This window comes from Oncorhynchus clarkii, chromosome 6, assembly GCF_045791955.1.
Source record: "Oncorhynchus clarkii lewisi isolate Uvic-CL-2024 chromosome 6, UVic_Ocla_1.0, whole genome shotgun sequence".
NCBI classification, from domain to species: domain Eukaryota; kingdom Metazoa; phylum Chordata; class Actinopteri; order Salmoniformes; family Salmonidae; genus Oncorhynchus; species Oncorhynchus clarkii.
The window spans coordinates 76,688,462-76,714,511 of record NC_092152.1 but is presented as its reverse complement, the minus strand read 5'-3'; the positions used below and the strand labels follow the sequence as shown (position 1 = coordinate 76,714,511).

At 45.7% G+C, this 26,050-nt stretch overlaps 2 protein-coding genes across 2 annotated transcripts in view; both read right to left on the bottom strand.

The window, feature by feature from the left end:
• LOC139412239 (transmembrane protein 266-like) overlaps positions 1-17,847 on the bottom strand; it is an 89,460-nt gene extending 71,613 nt beyond the window's left edge. The window contains exons 1-3 of the mRNA XM_071159071.1: positions 17,496-17,847; positions 16,019-16,167; positions 1,867-2,088 (exon numbers count right to left, since the gene is read on the bottom strand). Coding sequence (XP_071015172.1) covers positions 1,867-2,088; positions 16,019-16,032 — 236 coding nt within the window. The 5' untranslated portion in view covers positions 16,033-16,167; positions 17,496-17,847. The remainder of the gene's footprint in view (positions 1-1,866; positions 2,089-16,018; positions 16,168-17,495) is intronic.
• An 853-nt stretch (positions 17,848-18,700) lies between these two features.
• LOC139411626 (F-box only protein 22-like) lies at positions 18,701-26,050 on the bottom strand. The gene is made up of 7 exons (XM_071158219.1): positions 25,830-26,050; positions 25,222-25,354; positions 24,504-24,591; positions 24,175-24,273; positions 23,257-23,409; positions 21,604-21,769; positions 18,701-21,215 (listed from the first exon to the last, which is right to left on the bottom strand). The coding sequence occupies exons 1-7, from the start codon at positions 25,958-25,960 to the stop codon at positions 20,822-20,824; spliced, it is 1,164 nt and encodes a 387-aa protein (XP_071014320.1). The 5' UTR covers positions 25,961-26,050; the 3' UTR covers positions 18,701-20,821.

The following is a 26,050-nucleotide window of genomic DNA, read 5'->3' as shown; positions in this document are numbered from 1 at the left end:
GTGACCCAGGGGAGGAGGGACCAAACGCAGGCCTGATAATGATGATTGGTGTTCCATTTAAGGTGTACTCCAGATAGAACAAGTTTGTGCCTCGTGGATTTAAATGTTGTTGTTTTTTACTAGGATCCCCGTCTTCCTGGGGTCCACACAAAACATGAAACATGACATAATACAGAACATTAATACACAAGAACAGCTCAAGGACAGAACTACATACATAAAAGGCACACGTAGCCTACATATCAATACATACATACAAACTATCTAGGTCAAATAGGGGAGAGGAGTTGTGCCGTGAGGTGTTGCTTTATCTGTTTTTTGAAACCAGGTTTGCTGTTCATGTGAGCAATATGAGATGGAAGTGAGTTCCATGCAATAATGGCTCTATATGGGAAATGGGATTTCATTAAATGTAATGTAGCGCATGATAACTTTTACTACTCCCACTGACAGGATTTTTACAAGCAGCCATTTTGCACTAATGACTTGGATATGAAATAGTGATCCTGACAGTAATGTAGTTGAAGTAGTACTGCTGTGGTAACATACAGGTCAAATCACCTTCAAACCAATGATGGACAATTCCTGTGTTTGGGCCCATACACAGCCAGCAGATTTCACAACAAGCAGAACTACAAAAACAGTGTGACATAGGCATGGCATTCTCTGTTGTGCAGCAGGGACAGGGAGTAGCTAGCTACTGTGTGTTGCACTTTTGACATGAAAATGGGGCAAACGAGAGATGTAGCCTGTGAGCTCACAGCATCATGATGAGACAACAACAGTAATGTGTTAGTGTCAGCATTGCACTGCCCACTGTTGACTGTGTGTCTGTAGGATCCATCTGTTTAAGGGGCACGGCTGATAGCTGGCGAACACTGAGCCTAGTGGAGTGAGACCTGATCTGGTGTCAAACGGAGTGCTTGGAAGGGAAGGTGTGTGTCTGTTTGGGATGCTGGATCGTAAAGCTAAAGCATATGGTGTTGTTTATCTGGACTAACAGGAAGAACCAGGTCTGAGTCACTATTACTGGACAGGATGCCATTAAAATACGGCAATACAGGGACTGTGTTTTTACTGTATAATGAAAGAGACAATCTGTTAAGACCATACAGTAACAGACGTGCAGGGAAGCTAAAATAGCCTGGGACCTCATCCATCACACATCAACCTTACAATTCTGGTTAAGGGTAGAAAATGGAACTGGCAGTGTCACAAGTAAGGTAAACTATGGATGTTGCCATATAGGTCTTGGAGGAGCACAGTACATTCAGGGGATGTGTTTAGACCTTCATAGGAAATATATGTAGACCAAATAGCAATTATGAATCTGTTTATCACTGACGGACATCCCCTGGGTTGTAGCTACAGTACTGGCTGTGAGTTAAACAGGACCAATGTATCATGAGATTGAACATCATCCATACTTCTCCCTCTGTGTTGGCCAATGTACCATTAGCATAACTGACATGGTACATGGCGGTGTGTTCCTGCCCTCCTTCCCAGCCGTCATTCTGTTAAATGCTTGATGTACTGCATAATTATACATGACACCATATTCAATTACATCATTTCGTCTCACATTCTCAAACCAGAAGCAGGTCGTTTCTGAGGATAATTGGGAATTTATCATTTCCAAGGTGTGGAAAGTCATTAATAGAAAAGTCTGCCAGGTCCCAAGATCTTTACAAACCCTTATGAACCGTTGGACCTGTTTGTGTAATGGCTGAAGTCTGTAAATAAAGTCACAGCGTCTTACCCTTCCCTATTGAGGTTCGGACCTATTGGTGTAATCAATAGCTACCTACTGTACAGTCAGAACGCGTCAGTGCCTTTCAATGGATGAATACAGTTGTATTGCCTCACCCTTCCCTGTTGTCGTCCTCATCCAGGTTAGAGAGGAGCTGTGATCCGGCCAGGGAGAGGTCCAGGTGGGCCAGAGGAAGGTCCCTGTAGCCGAAGCTGACCAGCTGGACAGGAGCCATGCAGGAAGGGTCCATCTCCTGCACACCATGCTCCTCCACTGGGTCTGGCTGGGAGATGATCTCCAGGTCTGATAGGCCTCCAGCCTGCTGCTCCACCACGTCACTAAACACACAGGGAGAGAAGACGACTGTGTTAGCCCACTGAGCTCAAGCCTCTTCACCTTCTAACTCCACTGGCTCTGGCTTCACCCTTTACCTCCAGGTCCTACAACCCAACCGCCTGCTCAAACATTTACCTCCAGGTCCTACAACCCAACCGCCTGCTCAACCATTTACCTCCAGAACCTACAACCCAACCGCCTGCTCAACCATTTACCTCCAGAACCTACAACCCAACCGCCTGCTCAACCATTTACCTCCAGAACCTACAACCCAACCGCCTGCTCAACCATTTACCTCCAGGTCCTACAACCCAACCGCCTGCTCAACCATTTACCTCCAGGTCCTACAACCCAACCGCCTGCTCAACCCTTTACCTCCAGAACCTACAACCCAACCGCCTGCTCAACCATTTACCTCCAGAACCTACAACCCAACCGCCTGCTCAACCATTTACCTCCAGAACCTACAACCCGACCGCCTGCTCAACCATATACCTCCAGAACCTACAACCCAACCGCCTGCTCAACCATTTACCTCCAGGTCCTACAACCCAACCGCCTGCTCAACCATTTACCTCCAGGTCCTACAACCCAACCGCCTGCTCAACCATTTACCTCCAGAACCTACAACCCAACCGCCTGCTCAACCATTTACCTCCAGAACCTACAACCCAACCGCCTGCTCAACCATTTACCTCCAGAACCTACAACCCGACCGCCTGCTCAACCATATACCTCCAGAACCTACAACCCAACCGCCTGCTCAACCATTTACCTCCAGGTCCTACAACCCAACCGCCTGCTCAACCATTTACCTCCAGGTCCTACAACCCAACCGCCTGCTCAACCATTTACCTCCAGAACCTACAACCCAACCGCCTGCTCAACCATTTACCTCCAGGTCCTACAATCCAACTGCCTGCTCAACCATATACCTCCAGAACCTACAACCCAACCGCCTGCTCATCCATTTACCTCCAGAACCTACAACCCAACCGCCTGCTCAACCATTTACCTCCAGGTCCTACAACCCAACCGCCTGCTCAACCATTTACCTCCAGAACCTACAACCCAACCGCCTGCTCAACCATTTACCTCCAGAACCTACAACCCAACCGCCTGCTCAACCATTTACCTCCAGAACCTACAACCCGACCGCCTGCTCAACCATATACCTCCAGAACCTACAACCCAACCGCCTGCTCAACCATTTACCTCCAGGTCCTACAACCCAACCGCCTGCTCAACCATTTACCTCCAGGTCCTACAACCCAACCGCCTGCTCAACCATTTACCTCCAGAACCTACAACCCAACCGCCTGCTCAACCATTTACCTCCAGGTCCTACAATCCAACTGCCTGCTCAACCATATACCTCCAGAACCTACAACCCAACCGCCTGCTCATCCATTTACCTCCAGAACCTACAACCCAACCGCCTGCTCAACCATTTACCTCCAGGTCCTACAACCCAACCGCCTGCTCAACCATTTACCTCCAGGTCCTACAACCCAACCGCCTGCTCAACCATATCCCTCCAGGTCCTACAACCCAACCGCCTGCTCAACCATTTACCTCCAGGTCCTACAACCCAACCGCCTGCTCAACCCTTTACCTCCAGAACCTACAACCCAACCGCCTGCTCAACCATTTACCTCCAGAACCTACAACCCAACCGCCTGCTCAACCATTTACCTCCAGAACCTACAACCCGACCGCCTGCTCAACCATATACCTCCAGAACCTACAACCCAACCGCCTGCTCAACCATTTACCTCCAGGTCCTACAACCCAACCGCCTGCTCAACCATTTACCTCCAGGTCCTACAACCCAACCGCCTGCTCAACCATTTACCTCCAGAACCTACAACCCAACCGCCTGCTCAACCATTTACCTCCAGAACCTACAACCCAACCGCCTGCTCAACCATTTACCTCCAGAACCTACAACCCAACCGCCTGCTCAACCATTTACCTCCAGGTCCTACAACCCAACCGCCTGCTCAACCATTTACCTCCAGGTCCTACAACCCAACCGCCTGCTCAACCATATCCCTCCAGGTCCTACAACCCAACCGCCTGCTCAACCATTTACCTCCAGGTCCTACAACCCAACCGCCTGCTCAACCATTTACCTCCAGAACCTACAACCCAACCGCCTGCTCAACCATTTACCTCCAGAACCTACAACCCAACCGCCTGCTCAACCATTTACCTCCAGGTCCTACAACCCAACCGCCTGCTCAACCATTTACCTCCAGGTCCTACAACCCAACCGCCTGCTCAACCCTTTACCTCCAGAACCTACAACCCAACCGCCTGCTCAACCATTTACCTCCAGAACCTACAACCCAACCGCCTGCTCAACCATTTACCTCCAGAACCTACAACCCGACCGCCTGCTCAACCATATACCTCCAGAACCTACAACCCAACCGCCTGCTCAACCATTTACCTCCAGGTCCTACAACCCAACCGCCTGCTCAACCATTTACCTCCAGGTCCTACAACCCAACCGCCTGCTCAACCATTTACCTCCAGAACCTACAACCCAACCGCCTGCTCAACCATTTACCTCCAGAACCTACAACCCAACCGCCTGCTCAACCATTTACCTCCAGAACCTACAACCCGACCGCCTGCTCAACCATATACCTCCAGAACCTACAACCCAACCGCCTGCTCAACCATTTACCTCCAGGTCCTACAACCCAACCGCCTGCTCAACCATTTACCTCCAGGTCCTACAACCCAACCGCCTGCTCAACCATTTACCTCCAGGTCCTACAACCCAACCGCCTGCTCAACCATTTACCTCCAGGTCCTACAACCCAACCGCCTGCTCAACCATATCCCTCCAGGTCCTACAACCCAACCGCCTGCTCAACCATTTACCTCCAGGTCCTACAACCCAACCGCCTGCTCAACCATTTACCTCCAGAACCTACAACCCAACCGCCTGCTCAACCATATCCCTCCAGGTCCTACAACCCAACCGCCTGCTCAACCATATCCCTCCAGGTCCTACAACCCAACCGCCTGCTCAACCATATCCCTCCAGGTCCTACAACCCAACTGCCTGCTCAACCATTTACCTCCAGGTCCTACAACCCAACTGCCTGCTCAACCATTTACCTCCAGGTCCTACAACCCAACCGCCTGCTCAACCATATCCCTCCAGGTCCTACAACCCAACTGCCTGCTCAACCATTTACCTCCAGGTCCTACAACCCAACTGCCTGCTCAACCATTTACCTCCAGGTCCTACAACCCAACCGCCTGCTCAACCATATCCCTCCAGGTCGTACAACCCAACCGCCTGCTCAACCATTTACCTCCAGGTCCTACAACCCAACCGCCTGCTCAACCATTTACCTCCAGGTCCTACAACCCAACCGCCTGCTCAACCATATCCCTCCAGGTCCTACAAACCAACCGCCTGCTCAACCATATCCCTCCAGGTCCTACAACCCAACCGCCTGCTCAACCATTTACCTCCAGGTCCTACAACCCAACCGCCTGCTCAACCATTTACCTCCAGGTCCTACAACCCAACCGCCTGCTCAACCATTTACCTCCAGGTCCTACAACCCAACCGCCTGCTCAACCATTTACCTCCAGGTCCTACAACCCAACCGCCTGCTCAACCATTTACCTCCAGGTCCTACAACCCAACCGCCTGCTCAACCATTTACCTCCAGAACCTACAACCCAACCGCCTGCTCAACCATTTACCTCCAGAACCTACAACCCAACCGCCTGCTCAACCATTTACCTCCAGGTCCTACAACCCAACCGCCTGCTCAACCATTTACCTCCAGAACCTACAACCCAACCGCCTGCTCAACCATTTACCTCCAGAACCTACAACCCAACCGCCTGCTCAACCATTTACCTCCAGGTCCTACAACCCAACCGCCTGCTCAACCATTTACCTCCAGAACCTACAACCCAACCGCCTGCTCAACCATTTACCTCCAGGTCCTACAACCCAACCGCCTGCTCAACCATTTACCTCCAGAACCTACAACCCAACCGCCTGCTCAACCATTTACCTCCAGAACCTACAACCCAACCGCCTGCTCAACCATTTACCTCCAGGTCCTACAACCCAACCGCCTGCTCAACCATTTACCTCCAGAACCTACAACCCAACCGCCTGCTCAACCATTTACCTCCAGGTCCTACAACCCAACCGCCTGCTCAACCATTTACCTCCAGGTCCTACAACCCAACCGCCTGCTCAACCATTTACCTCCAGAACCTACAACCCAACCGCCTGCTCAACCATTTACCTCCAGGTCCTACAACCCAACCGCCTGCTCAACCATATCCCTAAACACAATGTTGTGGGTTGCTGGAGATCCAGATCCTATATCAAAGTCTGAGAATCAAAACTATGAGATGATGGTGTTCATGTGTTTGAAACAAACAAAACAGGGAAATAAAGTAAATTGAAGTGCTGTAGAAAAACACTACCTTGGCGATTGGGGATAAACAGCACACCTTGCATCAATGATATCTGATTGAAACACACACAGTGAACTGAGTAGTGGTAGAGGCTGAGCCTCTTCTGTAGGGAGGTACCAGAGCACCATGACAAAGGGAACAAACTGAGCATATCCAGTGATTTGACATGGATTATTGTCTGATACGCATGACTTCCTCCGTTGGGGTGGAACAAAAGTTGAAATGATACAAACAGAAAGTTATTGAAAAAGCTCTGTCCTGTCGCACAATAGAACAAATATCAACATTATTCTGTCTCACTCCTGCCAAGTGTTAGCATTTCATCAAACAGGCAGACTGAACTTATTGACGTTAAATCGGTACCTACACTCTTAGAAAAAAAGGTGCTGTCTAGAATCTAAAAGGGTTATTTAGCTGTCCCCATAGGAGAACCCTTGAAGAACCCTTTTTGGTTCCAGGTATAACCCTTTTGTCTCCAGGTAGAACCCTTTCCACAGAGGGTTCTACATGGAACCCAAAGGGTTTCTCCTATGGGGACAGCTGAAGAACCATTTTGGAACCCTTTTTTCTAAGAGTGTAGGTCAACTGATTTTGCAAACACACACTGAGGGAGCACAAAGCACAACACCTGACACTGTCGTTTCATTCTCCTCTGTAGTATAGTTAAACACTGTGTCAGCACCTCCAGAGTATGTATACTGTAATACATCAGAAGTTTCTATTGTGGGCCAGGCCTCTAGCAGCATCACACAGCCCACCACTCAGCCCATCACACAGCCCATCACTCAGCCCATCACACAGCCCATCACACAGCCCATCACACAGCCCATCCACAAGCCTCAGTTGTGCCCTGTGGTGCATATTTTTAGACCAGAGCAGATGCGGATGTATCATGTCTGCTGTGACGTTGCTCTCCTCTACACTCACAAGCCTCCCATTGTCAGATGAGTGGATCGGAGCTCTTACAAATGTGAAGTTAGGAACGAGAGAAGAGGAGGAGGAAGAGAAGTGGGAGAAGAGGAGGAGGAGAAGGGAGAGAAGAGGGAGGTTCTAAGCAGTCTCCCACTGATTCACAGTCAGTGATTGTCCTCTCTCTCAATTCAATGGGCTTTATTGGCATGGGAAACGTGTTAACATTGCCAAAGCAAGTGAGGTAGATAATCTCTCTCTCTCTCTCTCTCTCTCTCTCTCTCTCTCTCTCTCTCTCTCTCTCTGTGTGTGTGTACCGTGAGGCGCTGTGGGGCACTCTACTGTGCTGTACTGTGAGGCGCTGTGAGGCACTCTACTGTGCTGTACTGTGAGGCGCTGTGAGGCACTCTACTGTGCTGTACTGTGAGGCGCTCCACTGGGCTGTGCCTTTAGGTTGTGTAATTATGAGACTTCACAGGGATGTGGGGTCTGGGTTTAGAAGGTCAGCCAGTGCTCCAGTTGTACTCTAGCCCAGTCATCCTCCTCATCCTCCCCGTCCTCCTCCTCCTCATCTCATCCTCCTCCTCCTCTACCTGCTCCTCCTCATCTCATCCTCCCCTCCTGCACCTCCTCATCTCATCCTCCCCCACCTCATCCCCCTGCTCCCCCTTCCCCTCCACCTGCTCCTCCACCTCATCCGCCTTCACCCCCTCCCCCACCTTCTACTCCTCCTCCACCTCCTCCCCCACCTTCTACTCCTCCTCCACCTCCTCCACCACCTTCTACTCCTCCTCCTCCTCCCCCACCTTCTACTCCTCCCCCTCCTCCGCCTCCTCCCCCACCTTCTACTCCTCCTCCACCACCTTCTACTCCTCCTCCTCCACCTCCTCCCCCACCTTCTCCTCCATCTCCACCTCCCCCTCCACTTCCACCTTCACTTCCAACTCCTCAAGGCTAAGTAAAACAATATCAACCTCCTACATAATGAAAGAAAACCATGTTGTAGTTCCATTATAAGTATTAAGAGATAAGTCAACAGTAATGGTCTGTTGATAGGATCAGGGTTGACCTGTGCAGTTGGAGGGCAGTGCCCCATCACCATCACTAGGACCAGGGAGTGCAGTAAAGTGCTTGTGTTGTGGGGAGTCAGTGGCCTCGGAGGCACCCAGGACCAATCTAATCTCTACAGTGACTCACTAACCTTCACAAGGACGACGGACACGACGGACTGGGAGCAGACCACACCTGGAGTGGTTCCTACTGTAGGTCCACAAACAAACACACACACACACACACACACTGAATACACACACACACACACACACACACACACACACACACACACACACACACACACACACACACACACTGAATACACACACACACACACACACACACACACACACACACACACACTGAATACACACGCACACACACACACACACACACACACACACACACACACACACACACACACACACGCACACACACACACACACACACACACACACTGAATACACACACACGCACACATAGACACACATGCACACACACACACACACACACAGACGCACATACACAAATTAAACCCACATAGGCTGCACCCACGCATACCATGCATGCTAGCATATCCAGGTGTGTTCTTCTGACACACAATCACATAAGAAATAGTTAAAGAGGTTAACAAGGATTTCTAAGGAAATTCTCACGATAAGCCTGACGGATAACAGTGTCTGTCTTGTGAAACAGAGAGGTTACATGGTACACATAATCAGTGGAGAAAGCTCTCTCTCTCTTACGAGCTTGGCACGCATCATCCTGAGCTGAACCCCCATCTGAAATGTTAATGTGGTCTATGTTTGAAGGCCAGCATTATGACTAATCCCTACTTAATATGCTCCCCTCCAACACTGGTTTTCTTTTTCCAAGTACACAGAGACCTCTGGGAAGAAATACTAGTCAGGAAGTGACTCTTTTACCTCAGAGTGAGGAGTAAATCAGAGTATATCACCTTTATTCACCAATTACATTTACATATACCTGGAATGGTGCTGGCAGCAGCAGAGAAAATATACAGCATCTCATCTTGGATCAAAACACTACTTGAACACAGTAGGCCTAAATTATAGTGACCCTGAGTGTTTCCCAGTGTGAGTTTGTGTACATGAGACAATGAATGACCTTATAAAATGGGGAAAAAATTACATAAATACTACTATTTGACTATAAGTTAGACCAAGTAAGCTCAAGGAACTATAGATGCCACAGTCAAGTTCAGCCTAAAGACATAAGCCTCCTCTTCAGTCTCCTTGGTCCTCTCGCCCTACACTACACGTCTCCATTAGACCAGACCTGTCCTGGCCTCTCACCATCCCTACTGATCAACACAGCCATCTGATCAGTCATGGCAGATCCAAGCTGTTCAGAGCCCCACACCTCATCATCTCATCCCAGCACAACTGCATGTAAAGCAGGGACCCAGTGCTGTGGCTAGCTGCCAATGGAAGTATATGGACAGTAGTGGCCCAAGACTCCTGTTGTCTTGTGTGGCTCAGTTGGTAAGAGATTGTGAGTTAAATTCCCACAGGGATCACATATGTGTACTACAAAGTCACACAGCAGAAAAGCTCAGAAGCATACTTTATATACAGTACATACATACAATACATAGAACTCACTCTAAGACAATGGAAAAAGCCATGGCACTCTGCAGAGGTTATGTGTATTAGTGGGAAAGACAAGAAGAGTCTCCCTTGGGGCATTGGGACACATACACACAGCCTGCCCCTTCAGCCAAATGATAGAATTAGAAGTGTTATGGGCCAGGTCGAAAAGGTCATTATTCATATTGCATAATTGGCTTAAGGCAGTCCACTGACCATACAGAAGGTCACGCAACTGGGAGCAACCACAAAGAAGATCATCGCACCACTTGCAATGTACTGTTTGTGTAAGTTGGAAAGACACATCAGTGTTTCATACAGTGGAGGCTGCTGAGGGGAGGACTGCTCATAATAATAGATGGAACGGAGCAAATGGAATGGCATCAAACACATGGAAACCATGTATTTGATACCATTCCACTGACTCTGCTCCAACCCTCCCCAATTAACGTGCCACCAACCTTCCGTAGTTTCATAATCCAGAAAAGCAACACCAATCCATATTCTACTGTACTTGGGTTGGTTGGACTAGGCTACAGTATGTGATCAACACACCTTAAAGTACTCAGGTTGTGGAAAGCCCTGCAGAGCTAAACCCACCCAACCTGGCCAAGTAAAAAGCAGCAGCTGTCTGATTGTAACCACCAGCTGCTGCAGAGAACATTGGAGAAGCTAGCCATCAGTATGAGTTAGTGTTCAAGGCTCCACCATATCTAACAGTGTGTTCCATGTGTACAGCATCTCTAGACACTTGATGCACATCTCACTCCACTCCATTCAACCCATGTACATGCACACTCCACTCCATCCAACCCATGTACATGCTCACTCCACACCATCCAACCCATGTACATGCTCACTCCACTCCATTCAACCCATGTACATGCTCACTCCACTCCATCCAACCCATGTACATGCTCACTCCACTCCATCCAACCCATGCACATGCTCACTCCACTCCATCCAACCCATGTACATGCTCACTCCACTCCATCCAACCCATGTACAGTACCAGTCAGGTTTGGACACACCTACTCATTCCAGGGTTTTTCTTTCTTTTTTACTATTTTCTACAAAATAGAATAACAGTGAAGACATCAAAACTATGAAACAACACATATGGAATCATGTAGTAACCAAAAAAGTTCTAAACAAATATATCTTAGATTCTTCAAAGAAGCCACCCTTTGCATTGATGACAACTTTGCACACTCTTTGCATTCTCTCAACCAGCTTCATGAGGTTAGTCACTTGGAATGCATTTCAATTAACAGGTGTGCATTGTTAAAAGTTAATTTGTAGAATTTCTTTCCTTCTTAATGCGTTTGAGCCAATCAGTTTTGTTGTGACAAGATAAGGGTGGTACACAGATGATAGCCTTATTTGGTAAAATACCAAGAACAGCTCAAGTAAGCAAAGAGAAACGACAGTCCATCATTACTTTAAGACATTAAGGTCAGTTAATCCCAAAAATGTCAAGAACTTTTAACGTTTTTTAAGTGCAGTTTAAAAAACCATCAAGCTCTATAATGAAACTGTCTCTCATGAGGACCACCACAGGAAAGGAAGGCCCAGAGTTACCTCTGCTGCAGAGGATAAGTTCATCCTCAGAAATTGCAGTCCAAATAAATGCTTCAAAGAGTTCAACTAACAGACACATCTCAACATCAACTGTTCAGAGGAGACTGCGTGAATCAGGCCTTCATTTTATTTGACTTTATTTAACTAGGCAAGTCAGTTAAGAACAAATTCTTATTTTCAATGACAACCTAGGAACAACTGCTTTGTTCAGGGGCAGAACGACAGCTTTTTACCTTGTCAGCAACCTTTCGTTTACTAGTCCAACGCTCTAACCACTAGGCTTCCTGCCGCCCCATGATTGAATTTCATGATCGAATTCATGATCGAATTTCTGCAAAGAAACCACTACTAAAGGACACCAATAAGATGAAGAGACTTGCTTGGGCCAAAAAAACACGAGCAATGGACATTAGACTAGTGGAAATCTGTCCTTTGGTCTGATGAGTCCAAATTTGAGATTTTTGGTTCCAAACGCTCTGTGTCTTTGTGAGACGCAGAGTAGGTGAACGGATGATCTCCGCATGTGTAGTTCCCACCGTGAAGCATGGAGGAGGAGGTGTGATGGTGTAGGGGTGCTTTGCTGGGGACACTGTCAGTGATTTATTTAGAATTCAAGGCACACTTAACCAGCATGGCTACCACATCATTCTGCAGCGATATGCGGGTTTGCGCTTATCATTTGTTTTCAACAGGACAATGACCCAACACACCTCCTGGCCATTCAACCCATCCACAAAGACACATGAATCTGCTTCCTAAACCTTCCTTCACCTCTTCCTCTTAGGCTTTGTCTTGATGCCTTTCCTAATATTACAGTATGTGCTAGCCTATGTGTACACTCCATCAGCCTTGACTTTATGCAGGAAATCTCCATAATGATAAATGAGTCTGGTTTCAGGAAGGTGTAGGCATGGCATGTTTCAGACAGGCACAGTGTGACCAGTCTCATCTGACCTTTACAGATACCAGGACTGGGAGACACACTGATGATGAGAGACCCTCCTGGACAGCTGCTGTGCTGTACTGTCAGCAGAGGAAAGGTCTTGGCTCTTTACAGTCGGACTGAACTGCAGTGTGTTTGAGGTTACCTGAGGCTCAAAGCTAAGGAGTCTGCGTAGAAAAGTGATCAGTGAAATGGGAATGGGCTGTATTATGATATAGACTTGATTTGTAATATGTTAAACCATATAACTTCCAGAAAGGATTTTCTAGGCAGAAAATCATCAGGAATGAAATAAAGTACCGTTTCAATCCAGACATTTGCTAAGATGCAAATCACCTACAGCATGAAATAGCACCCTCTTCACAACAACAACAAAAACAATTTGTTTCCGGCTACTAAACCTAGATGCATGTAACGGAGATTTCCTAACAGATTCCTTGTTATCTTCTGTAATAGATGAGGTCTAATAGATCAGCTGGCCCAAGCATCCATCCATCCCTGTGTTACTGTTCTGCTTGGAAAAGACTCACAGGAACATGACCCTGCTCAGACAGACACCATGTGCTTGTCAACCTCAGCATGCTGAACAACAGAGGCAGAGCCCTCCAACCTCCCCACCCTCCTGTTGGCATTGAATAAACAACAGGGTAAACAGCGACGGAGAGAAAGATGAATGGTGCTGTTCTGCAACGACAACCCTTCAGAATCTTAAACAACTGGGCCCAAAGATAGGCTACAGCCCTACGCCACTGACTGAGCAGGACAGAGTGACCGAATAGAATCGGACCAACAGGGCACAGAATAAATCCACTACCCTGACTGGCTGTCATGCTGACGGACAGAGAACAGTGAAGGAGGGCTTTTCATTTACCATTAATTTATTACAGGTTTGGATAATGAGCATGGCTAGTTACATACAGCCTGCTGAAGACTAATAATTAAGTCAAGTGAGACCAAATAAGCTCAAGGAACTATAGATGCCACAGTCAAGATCAGGCCTAAAGACGTAAGCCTCCACTTCAGTCTCCTTGGTCCTCTCGCCCTACACTACACGTCTCCATTAGACCAGACCTGTCCTGGCCTCTCACCATCCCTACTGATCACGCAACTGGGAGTAACCACTAAGAAGATCATCACTGCATAAGCAATTGTTAATTAGTCAGGTATTTTTCTGCAAGGAAATGTTGAACTATCTTGTTTCTATCTCCTTATCGCTCTCTCTCTATCTCACGCCAACACATTCTCTCACACACACACTCATCAATAAATCAACCAATCAAAAGACTTGAGGATAGCAAGAAAAAATGGTAAGGTAAGAGGAATTTGTGAAAGAGCGGCTAGACTGCAGAATTCCAAATGAGCTGACCAATGAGGTGCCCCTCTGCAATATCATTGAGCTCTGCCTCTGTCTGTAACAGGGCCATTGTCGTTTTCCCTCTCTCTCTCTCCCTCTCTCTTTTTCCCTCTCGCTCAGCCTCTCTGTCTCTGTCTCCCTCTTTGTCTCCTTTTCTGTCTCTCTCTCCCTCTCGCTATCTCTCTCTCTCACTTTCTGTGTGTGTGTGTGTGCGCGTGTGTGTCTGTGTGTTTGCATGCATGCCAGTGTGTACAATACCATATTTATTATTCAGGAAGAGAGGTGAGAGGAGGTCAGAGAAGTCTGGTAAAGAGGGAAACGTCTTACTGAGCACAGATCGTGTTCTGGGGGAAGAGAGATCATACTGAGCACAGGTCATGTTCTGGGGGGGAGACATCTTACTGAGCACAGGTCATGTTCTGGGGGAAGAGAGATCATACTGAGCACAGGTCATGTTCTGGGGGGGAGACATCTTACTGAGCACAGGTCATGTTCTGGGGGAGAGAGATCGTACTAAGTACAGGTCATGTTCTGGGGGAAGAGAGATCATACTGAGCACAGGTCATGTTCTGGGGGGGAGACATCTTACTGAGCACAGGTCATGTTCTGGGGGAGAGAGATCTTACTGAGCACAGGTCATGTTCTGGGAGGAGACATCTTACTGAGCACAGGTCATGTTCTGGGGGAAGAGAGATCATACTGAGCACAGGTCATGTTCTGGGGGAAGAGAGATCATACTGAGCACAGGTCATGTTCTGGGGGAAGAGAGATCATACTGAGCACAGGTCATGTTCTGGGGGAAGAGAGATCATACTGAGCACAGGTCATGTTCTGGGGAAGAGAGATCATACTGAGCACAGGTCATGTTCTGGGGGAAGAGAGATCATACTGAGCACAGGTCATGTTCTGGGGGAAGAGAGATCATACTGAGCACAGGTCATGTTCTGGGGGAAGAGAGATCATACTGAGCACAGGTCATGTTCTGGGGGAAGAGAGATCATATTGAGCACCTTTTCATGTTCTGGGGGAAGAGAGATCATACTGAGCACAGGTCATGTTCTGGGGGAAGAGAGATCAAACTGAGCACAGGTCATGTTCTGGGGGAAGAGAGATCATACTGAGCACAGGTCATGTTCTGGGGGAAGAGAGATCATATTGAGCACCTTTTCATGTTCTGGGGGAAGAGAGATCATACTGAGCACAGGTCATGTTCTGGGGGAAGAGAGATCATACTGAGCACAGGTCATGTTCTGGGAGGAGACATCTTACTGAGCACAGGTCATGTTCTGGGGGAAGAGACATCTTACTGAGCACAGGTCATGTTCTGGGGGGGAGACATCTTACTGAGCACAGGTCATGTTCTGGGGGGAGAGAGATCATACTGAGCACAGGTCATGTTCTGGGAGGAGACATCTTACTGAGCACAGGTCATGTTCTGGGGGAAGAGACATCTTACTGAGCACAGGTCATGTTCTGGAGGGGAGACATCTTACTGAGCACAGGTCATGTTCTGGGGGGAGACATCTTACTGAGCACAGGTCATGTTCTGGGGGGGAGACATCTTACTGAGCACAGGTCATGTTCTGGGGGGGAGACATCTTACTGAGCACAGGTCATGTTCTGGGGGAAGAGAGATCATACTGAGCACAGGTCATGTTCTGGGGGGGAGACATCTTACTGAGCACAGGTCATGTTCTGGGGGGGAGACATCTTACTGAGCACAGATCGTGTTCTGGGGGGGAGACATCTTACTGAGCACAGATCGTGTTCTGGGGGGGAGACATCTTACTGAGCACAGGTCATGTTCTGGGGGGGAGACATCTTACTGAGCACAGATTGTGTTCTGGGGGAGAGAGATCTTACTGAGCACAGTACGTGTTCTGGGGGGGAGAGATCTTACTGAGCACAGGTCATGTTCTGGGGGGAGAGAGATCTTACTGAGCACAGGTCATGTTCTGGGGGGGGACAGAGAGGAGATACACACACTGGGTGGTGGAATGTACTATACTTACTGAGGGTTAGCCATGTTGGTGGATGGTGATGGCGATGGAGAGAGGAAAAGGAGGAGGCTATGAGCTTCACTCAGTTCTCAGTCAGGCTATGCCTCTCTTAGCTTCTGAGATCACCACACCAGATATACTCTGCTGGACTCATGTTGAACCTGGGGATTGAATTAAATATCAATTACACCTGACATGTACTACAACCATATTACATCCGTATTACACTAAGATGTTTATGAGTTCAGTAAAACATTGTATACTGGCACCAGAAACAGTATGGGGATACTGAGACAATGAAGAACTTTAATTGTAGCTTGAAGAGTAACCTACAACAGCAATTCTTCAAAGTAAAAGATGATTCATTCTATGTCTATAGTAAGAGCACATTACCTGCATGTCTATTGGATAATACTCCTAAAGAGCTGCTCTCGCCATAGAATGAGTCCATTGTTGAGTTAATGCTGGGAAAATCCATTACGCTTGACACAGGACATGCATGAGTGAAAACCTACCCAGGTGCTTGGTCTTTATTTAGATATGATTGATGACAGACAGTGACACATTATTATGGCAATCCCCTGAGAGTATGGTAGGCTATGTATGAGTCATTCAATAACACTTTAAACGCAAGACATACACTACAGTACCAATACTTTAAATGGAGAAGATGTGAGAGACATTGCAGGTCAAATCTTTCTGTGTTGCCCATCATTACATTTCAGATGGTGCTGGTGAGAAGGTATATTGAGAGACTTCTACTAAAGTGGAGGTTGTTAGCACATCCCAACTTACTGTATAAAGGGTTATGTTAAGCAGATTCTCTTGAATACCATTTGTTCGACCATGGTGTTTGAATGGTGAGAGTTCATAGACTGTGCTTTGCCTGATCAGCACAAAACATCAAGTAGAGGTCTGTCCACTGGTCTCTGCATGACCTTAATAAGCTACAGGAGCCTATCAGTTCAGATCCATCTCGCCTCTAATCTACTTACTATATAGTGCACTACATTTAAGTGAGCCTATGTAGGCCATTTGGAACATGCGCTGGGTCTCACACAGTTCATTGAATAGTAAAGTAGGCTAACCGCCCCTTACTTCATAACTGAGGTTTCTTCACACGTACTTCATTTTACAAGGCTTTTCTGTAGTATTGCATAAAATTCAAAGCACAACTCAGCCCCATATCCACGTCAAAACCAAACTGACAGGTAGCTTGACATGCAAATGTTTGCCTTCCTGTTCGGGAACTAATAATAATGTAACCCTACTGGGAATTGTAATTGAAACGGATTTAACCAAGCATTAATCCACGTTAGGACTATACTTAGTCGCTGTAGTACCTGAATATAGAAGCAGAGACTCGAGAGACTATAGTAGCCTAGTGCGTAAAGCGGGGGTGGTCCCCGTTGTAGGCTACACCGAGGGAGTGCCCCGGCAATGTACAACTCATTTATTATTCAGTTGAACCAAAGAAGAACCTTCCTACCTGTCTTGATTTACATTGTTGACAGTCTAATCGAGCCTCCCGTTGGCCGCGTGCTCGTGATAATGTCTCCCTCTGTGATGATCAGCACGAGTGAGGCTCGTACTCCAAGCTCGTGGCGATGTGTAGGCTGCTGCCTTCCTTAGCACTTTTACATTGGACAAGCACCCCTGCTGCTGCTGCTTAGAATCCTTTGCAAAACGAAAAGACTGGAGCCGAAATGCAAGCACCATCGTCGTTCAGCAAGATTATATTAAGTGTCCCTGACTGACCACCAAATAACCAGCATAATTGGAGAGTGGAGAAAGAAAGGTCAGAGCGTTGTGTGTGTTGTTGGCTACACCGCTCCAAAATTGCTAGTGAGGGTTGAGGGCTTCCCCCGCGATCGCAGAAGGGACTCCTTGCTGCCGAATATAGACCTCTTCCACAAGGAGCTGTCTCGGTGCTGAAAACGTGATTAACCTCCGGCTTCTCTAGTGCCGCGCTGCTCTCTCCCTTTCAAAACCGAGAATAGTAGCATAATCCCTGCGAAACAACGTCAAAAACATTGCCGTTTATTTTCATGCCGAATAGTATCAGTATCGAAGCTATAACATTGTCATTGCTTGCTTCGGTCACGACTCCCAGGTTTGCTCTCTGTGGATTCTAGTTCCAAATCCTGATAACCGAATGAAAACTGAGGTACAGTCACCTCACTTGATTTGTAGGCCTGTAGCTTTATGCCCGAGCTGCCTTTCTCCATGTCCATAGGCTTTACGTTTTTATCGTTTCGCAAATTCAAGATACTATGGGAATATAAATGATCTTTCTACCAATTGGCTTAACAGTTTGTCATTCACCAGGAATAGCCAGTCGATGGTTAGAGCGCACATCAATCAATCTCAGCGTCTTCGCAGCTTTATATTAAACACGCCTGCTTGTCAAGGTTTTCGGAAATGGTCGATATGAAATAATTGTAGTCTATGATAGAGCAATTCTGAACAATTAGGCCTGTTATATAAGAAAACATATGTAAATGGAAGGTTTTACTATTCTATTATTCTTTAATTGTTAAGGTCATTGGTTGTAGAATATGATATTGGAAGATGTTCTGAAAATAATTAGATGCACATTTTTTTCTCCATTATGATAAATCAGGAAACCTAAACCTGAAGTCCACGTTGTGACTCTTGTGCAGGAGTTAGAGAAAGCCAGAGAGTGAGAAGATATTTCAATGGCAGTCATTTATTGAATTTGAAATAAATCAAACATATTTGGCACACATAGTTGAAAAGTGCTTGTAACCTTAAACATTTTGCTCATCATATTAAAGCCAGAGAAAACAATTTAAAGAACAATTCTAAAATAATCCCAATAACTACACAGAATGGTTGTGTGGTAACATTGTGTGGTAACAGAATGGTTGTGTTAGGTCACAGAAAACTATGAACAGTGATCTTACCCCCATTAGAGTATCAGGAGAATAACTTGTATACTATACTGAAAAGTTATACCTTAAAATAGCTTATTCTAAACAAAAAACAGAAGCAATCAAAACCATTTAGCCAAACATATAGGTTGGTCAAATTGCACATTAATCTCAAAAGAACTGTTTTGAACTTCCTAAACATTTCTCATGTGTTCATACCTTCATACCCATTTTCAGAACATCTACCTCAAACCTTCATAAACAAAACAAATACTGTCATCAGGAATGTCTTCAGAATTATAATATGTTCGTAAATGAAGCAGAATATTGTACAGAATCCCAACTACAAAACTGTTTGTACATGGTTTGTTTATCACACAATCATATAATGGCGGGAATACCCTGTTTGGGAGTAGAACACGTCAAATAACACATTTTACAACCATCAGCTCCAATGAAGCAACAAATATGACCTTACAAGACAGTATGAAGAACGACACAGAAAGATTTTGTCTAAACCACGGAATACATTTGAGTAAATAGAAGCTAGTGAGGCAATTCCACAATAACAGCACAAACCCTCATTCTGCTACCAAACTTTGCATCTTTTTTAATTTTTTAAATTGGCACGTCACTTAAGAACAAATTCTTATTTACAATGACGGCCTAGGAACAGTGGGTTTACTGTCTTGTTCAGGGGCAGAACGACAGATTTTTACCTTGTCAGCTCGGGGATTCGATTTAGCAACCTTTTGGTTACTGGCCCAACGCTCTAACCACTAGGCTACCTGCCGCCCCACTGTTCACTGTTCTGTTCTTCAAGTAAATGTCTTTATCAAAGCCATCCTTATGCATAGAGTTGTATGGTTGGTTTAACTTTGCAATCATTGCTTTCTGTTTGACGTGAAAAATCGGAGTCTCAGCCTCACTCTGTTATCGTGGAATTGCCCAGTGTGTGAAATAGTCTTATAAAGGTAGGAGGAATAGGCCTTGATTTAATTGCATTTCAAAAAGGGTTTCTCCATGTCTAACACTAAAAGAGGGGCATGTGTCAAAGCACATACCGGAGAAAACATTGAAATCAAGACAAACTGTTTCAAAACACGTTACTTTCCTTATCTTAGTAACTAAAATGTGCCTGATCGGTAATCTCAACAATTATTTATAATAATTAATAACAATTATATTTGTTAATTGGACATGAAGTGTCAGTAACTTTTCACTATAAGGTGTAAGAAACCATCTGGTCAAGATTAGTTAGAACTGAAACTATGTTTTGAATATGAGCATAGCATTTGGTGAGTAATTCAGGATATATATATATATATATATATATATGTGTGTTTTAAATGGGGAAGTCCACTGTATTATTTTGTAACAAAGGACTGAGATGAATGGACAGTATTTTCTTCTCTGATTCCCATCAGCACCTTGTTAAACTCACTAACATATCAGCAATATTTCCTATTCAAGTTTCAAACTGATCAATGCATGATCAAGTAACTATTTACCTCTATTGCAGCAGATAAAACATTGCATTTCCCTTCCAAAATGGACAAAGTTAAAACTTTACATTGGGAAAAGTTGAACACAACAAAAAGAAAGACATGTCCATGTTGTAAGCCACTTCAAACAGCATCACATACCACCATGGCTGAGAGATAAGATTCTACAACCAAAATGTTGTTGATCCTGATTGTTACGTGCACAGGCAGTCTTCTGAACTAGACACCAGGGTTGTATTCATTAGGGCACACCGTTTCAAAACATTTTGCAACATAAAACGGGTGTTTCTTATTGGACCAGTTAAGATAGTACCTCTCTGCTTCTTCTGGTTTTCTTCTGTTTCGTACCTAATCAATAGGAACCTGAAGTGAACAAAACAAACTGTAGTTTGAATGTAAATATGACCATCGACTCCTCAGCCAAGGTGAACTAGGGTCATAACAGTGGTGTATCCATGCTGCAGACTGTCCGTATCCATGTCACACAGAGTATAGTCCTCCTTCACGATACGATCACACCCAATCTCCCCGTTACCAAAGAAGCCAAACAGTGGGATGTTGGGGAACACCTTGCGGAAGGTGTCAGCCTCCACGTTACGTTGGTTGTTGTAATAGTTGTGTCCGCGGCCCACGCAGGCAAACATGAAGCCCAGGGTGTTCCTCTCTGGGAGGTTGGCGGCTTTCAGTCTCCGTATGGTGGCCTCGGCTGCCTTGGGGCTGCTCACGTCCTGCTCCAGGAGAACACTGGCCCCCTGGATCCTTGGACCGCTCAGAGCCAGACCCACCACGCCGTACGACCCCAGGCCACAGCTACGGAGAAAGACAGACCACTGTCACATAACTGTATAGTAATACTCTATGCTAAACCCTAACCCCAGGACCACTCAGGGCCAGACCTACACCACGCACCAGCCCCAGCCCCAGCAACAGTTACAGAGAACGATGGTGGGACAGACAAAAACAAAGTCACAGCTGCATAGTAAGAGTAGGGATTCCCAAACTTTTCATGTCAGGGCCCTTTGAATATGATGAGCCTCCAGCTGAGGACCCCCACTACCTTAAAAAATATGTTGTTTTGCCGCTTGGTAGATTACTAGGAGGTCGCAATAAATAAGACCCCAGACCCATGTTTGAGAAATCCTGACCCTTCTCAGCATTGAAAAGAACAGTACATGTTACAGATCACTCAGGTACTCACCACTCTCTTTCAGGGGAGAAGACATTCTCCACATGGCCCCCAGCGATGAGAGCCTTGCTGCGTGCCAAAGGCTCCAGGACCTGGTTAAGGAAGCGGGCTGCTCCGGGTTTGTAGGCTTCATAGCCAAAGAGCAGCACCACACGCAGATCAGGGTTATTCACCAGCCCTGAAGGGACAGGACGACAAGAGAGGGGTCAGAGATGGAATCATATTATGGTGGACGGTTGGCTAGAGCCATGGATGTGTTTAGCATACTGGTATTTATCACACACTCATATACTAATCCTAGTATCAACTTTACACTGCAGGGTTTGTATTGGGCTAGAACAAGACCGCCACTGACCAGCTTAATGGTTGACTGTGGTACCCCTATGTGGGAGAGCAGAGAAAGGTATATTTCTGAACTGGTCATTGTCAAGATGCTGGCCTGGGGGTAGGTTTATGACAGTCATAAATACCTCTCCCCCCCTTTTTCCTCTCTCTACCCTACTGATGTGACTATTGAACATCCCTTGGTTAGAATAGAAATTCTGGGAACATCAGAAGGTGGGAGGAAATTAACCATATTTTGGTTATCCAACCAGTTGAACATATGCGTTGGTACTTTATGAATATGATGTCAGTTCGGTTGTCATCTGAGACATTCTCATCAATGATAGGATGACATAAACGGTACAGTGGAAAGACTACACATTATAGTTATCAGATTCACATGGAATTGTTGTGCAATTTAAATGTTTGAATATGAAATTATTTGTGAGGGGATGAAATGTGATTTTAGCTTCTAAAATGTGAGAATTGGGTTTTCATGAGTGAATTAGGCACGACTCGGTGGCCCGCCCACGTGAAGAGACATTGGTGATAAACTATGAAACATGCCCTCCTCTCCCTTCCTATATAAAGCCTTGACGACAATATAACTTCCTGTTCCGGGTACATTAGGATGACGATCCGATGTCAGAAGGGTTCAGATAACTACAGAACAAAGCCAACCTCAGCGTGAGCTTTGGTTGCGAATGGTATGAACTTTGAACTCTTATTCTCTACAGAAGTGATACCTCCTAGCCGTTGAGTTAACAACAGCAGCTGCAAACGTGGGCTAGGAAAGAACAGACAGAGTATCCCGTCTACCACACATATACGTTACTACAACGTATTCAATTTACCAACCAGAGACATTCATCCGAGGACAGGACGATCTCTGTTGGCCAACACGACCAGCATCTACGACCAACCTACCGAAGCACAGCTCAGAGTAAATATTTATTGCATTTCCCTTTTCCAAATGGGCGGTAATTTAGAATGCATAAGATTCTGTATTTACGATAGAGTAGTTGCCTACGGCCCGATAGAGACATTGCTTCTCCCTTTGTTCTTCAGTCTTCCCACTCTTTCACTCAAACCCAACCCACTTTTCTTTGTGTAACCAGCTGTCATATCTGTTCCGTCCGCTAGGGACGTTTTCCTTTATTACATAATTTGTAATCAAGGTATGATTAACCTTCTAGTTAATTACATTTACATGATTAGCTCAATCAGGTAATATTAATTACAGAGAAAGGATTTTATAGAATAGCATGTCATATCACTTAATCCGGCACAGCCAAAGACACGACATCATCATAACTTCAACTCCCAGTCGGTCTCACCAACCTGCTTCCTCCAGGTGTGACTCTGAGATGGTGCGTTTGCAGAAGTGAAAGGGGCGGATGTCCACTCCCTCCATCCTAGGGAACATGATAGCGTAGCCAGCTTCTCCTTCTTGGAATTCCTTCGGTGGACCCGAGTGGGAGCCACTGGGAGTTACTGTGGGGGAAGATGAAGAGAGACTCAGCAGCAACTCTTGGGAGGACATTGGAAGTTTGCTTTTAAAAAAAATCTACATTTTGGCAAATGCCTTCTTCAGGGTTACTGTGGGAAAAGGCAAAAGGACAAATCATACTGTCAACCAATGTCCTTTTCCTTATATTGTATGATGTATATTTAAAGTAGTTAGCTAGCTAACAGTAATTGCATTTTAACATATTGCATGGTGTTCCACTTCCCTGGTTCTCTAAGCACTCAATCTATGTGACATAACACTATTTAACACATAACAAATCAATATTACCTAGCTAGATTTTCAGTTCACGAGCAAAGACACTATCTGCATACTTGGTTGATGGAGTGTCACTTCTCTCCAGCTTAGTGATTATATAGAGGAATATAGAGCACAGATCCTGTTGTCAGTCCTGGAATACTAGGGTATCTATCGACATATCTAGTCGCCATGCTTCTCTTCCCAGCTCCCAAGCAGAGCACCCTATGTTAATAAGGCAAGGGGAGATGAATGTGGACCATCCCCTGTTGACACTCCTCTGTGATGAGAATGCACAACACGCATCAAAGAGGAAAGGTCCTGAATATCATGCACCGGCAGCAGCCTGTGTCATGAGTTATGGCACAAGAGCTAGCTATCAGTGGTTAGTGTTGTAGGAATTATGAGTTATAACATATTATAACACATGGAACAGTTACCACACGGTGTTCTGGTCATTAGGAAGGGAAATATGAAAATACTGTAGTTCTTACAAACAACACCAGGCGTGGCAATGGCCATGATGTCACATCCATTGGGGAACAGCCTGTTCAGTTCCTCCACTGAGTCTGGACTGTGCTGGGTCTTGCGTGCTGCAAGAGGGGATACAGGTTAGAACATGCCTTACATTTAGATTGTTACTGACTGGGACTCTAATATAAGCAACAGCCTTCAACTTTTAATAACTTACCACGTGTTTAGTAACAAACTAAATGGAAGTTAGCTAGTAGATAAAGAGGCCACAGTACTTTTTACTTCTCAGCCCAGCATTATTAGTGTGCTTTACTACAGAGTAGTAAATGTAGTACATGTTACGTCTTACCCTTTTTCTGCTTGTAGCAAGAGTCTTGTCCACTGAAGGTCTCGCTGTCCACCATAACCAAGACTGTTTTGGGCAGCAGGTATACATTCTGCAAACATTAAGAGAGAGGTGTTTCTACAGTTTTCAATAATGTCAGACTCCACATAGTCTTCCACTGTAGGAGCCAGGCTATAACTTTACTGTGTTCTACTAGCCTACATGTAGGACTGTTGCAACAGCATACAGATAGATATACATAATGTCGAACAAGCATGCCTCTGGCTTATCTCAGTTAACCCAGAACTAAAGTCTTGCGTAATTGGTCAGATGCTCGATTAAGTTCTGGGTCTGTACATGTTAAGAGATGAGATGCTAAAACGAGGAGTGGAACCGGATTGAAGAGATCCACTCTTTGCAAGTTATGGGCAAATGTATGGGCCAGATGTCCCCTCCCCTTCCAAAATTAGAAAATATGGTAAAACCTGTGAAATCTTGATTTGTCCAAATATAAAACCAGTGACAAAAAACTGGAACTACTTCTGCTCGTTATCAATCAGAGCTCATAGTATAAAGACAGATCTACGGTACCATTTATGTTTGTAGTCTGTTCACGAGATACTACTCTCTGGCATGCAATCATGTCAGCTCTATTCATGACACTTCTATCAACAATTCATGAACGTTCTCCTGAAAGAGACCCTGTTGTAATTTCTTGTGTATTTTCAGTAGTCAAACTGACCTCCACTTCTTCAGCCAGGCTGTGGCAGAGAGCATGGCCGTCATAGTTGGACGGTCCAGAGGCAGACACCCACGTCAACTTCTGCTGGACCCTCAGTACTCTCCGTGCACAGTTCATCCACAGTCTGCAAACACTGCACAATAAGGAAGACAGTCGTCGTTAGCGCTCACTCTCATCCTGGCATGACAAGGAAGTTGTTTAAAAACATGATACCTACGACCAGTCTGGGGATACCTAGCTAACGTTAGCTAGATTCCAAGCTTTTCTTAGCTAGCTAATTTAGCTGTCAAACACTAATCTGTAATACAAGATTATTACTAAAATACTGTTGTTCTACCTGTTAGCTAGCTAACGTATGATAGTTTCACATGGCTGCACGCCTTTTTTGCAAGCAAAACGTATACAGCTAACAGATACATTTAGTGTAGATTGCTAGTTAGCTACATATATTCACTTCCAGTCCTGTTTAGAACTTGAAACGTGCATTGCCATTGTTGATAAAAACACTGTGCTCGCTAACGTTAGCTAGCTAGTTGACTGTGGCTAATCGGTCAGTGTTATTCGGAATCCTTGGCTACCTAAAGTTAGCTAGCTAGCTAGTCACTTACCAAGCAATTTGGAGCAGGGATTTGGTTGGTACAAACGTCAAAATTCTCTCCACTACTTCTGCCACATTACTGAGAATGTATTCTGCCGTGCATTCATCTGAAACGCCAGAAAAGTCTGTATTTCCATCCATATTTCCTTCGCAAGATCTTGGCAGCTAGCTACAGATTTGTCTTTTGACCTTTCACTAATGCAAATTGCATAGTTAAATATCGAAAGCACT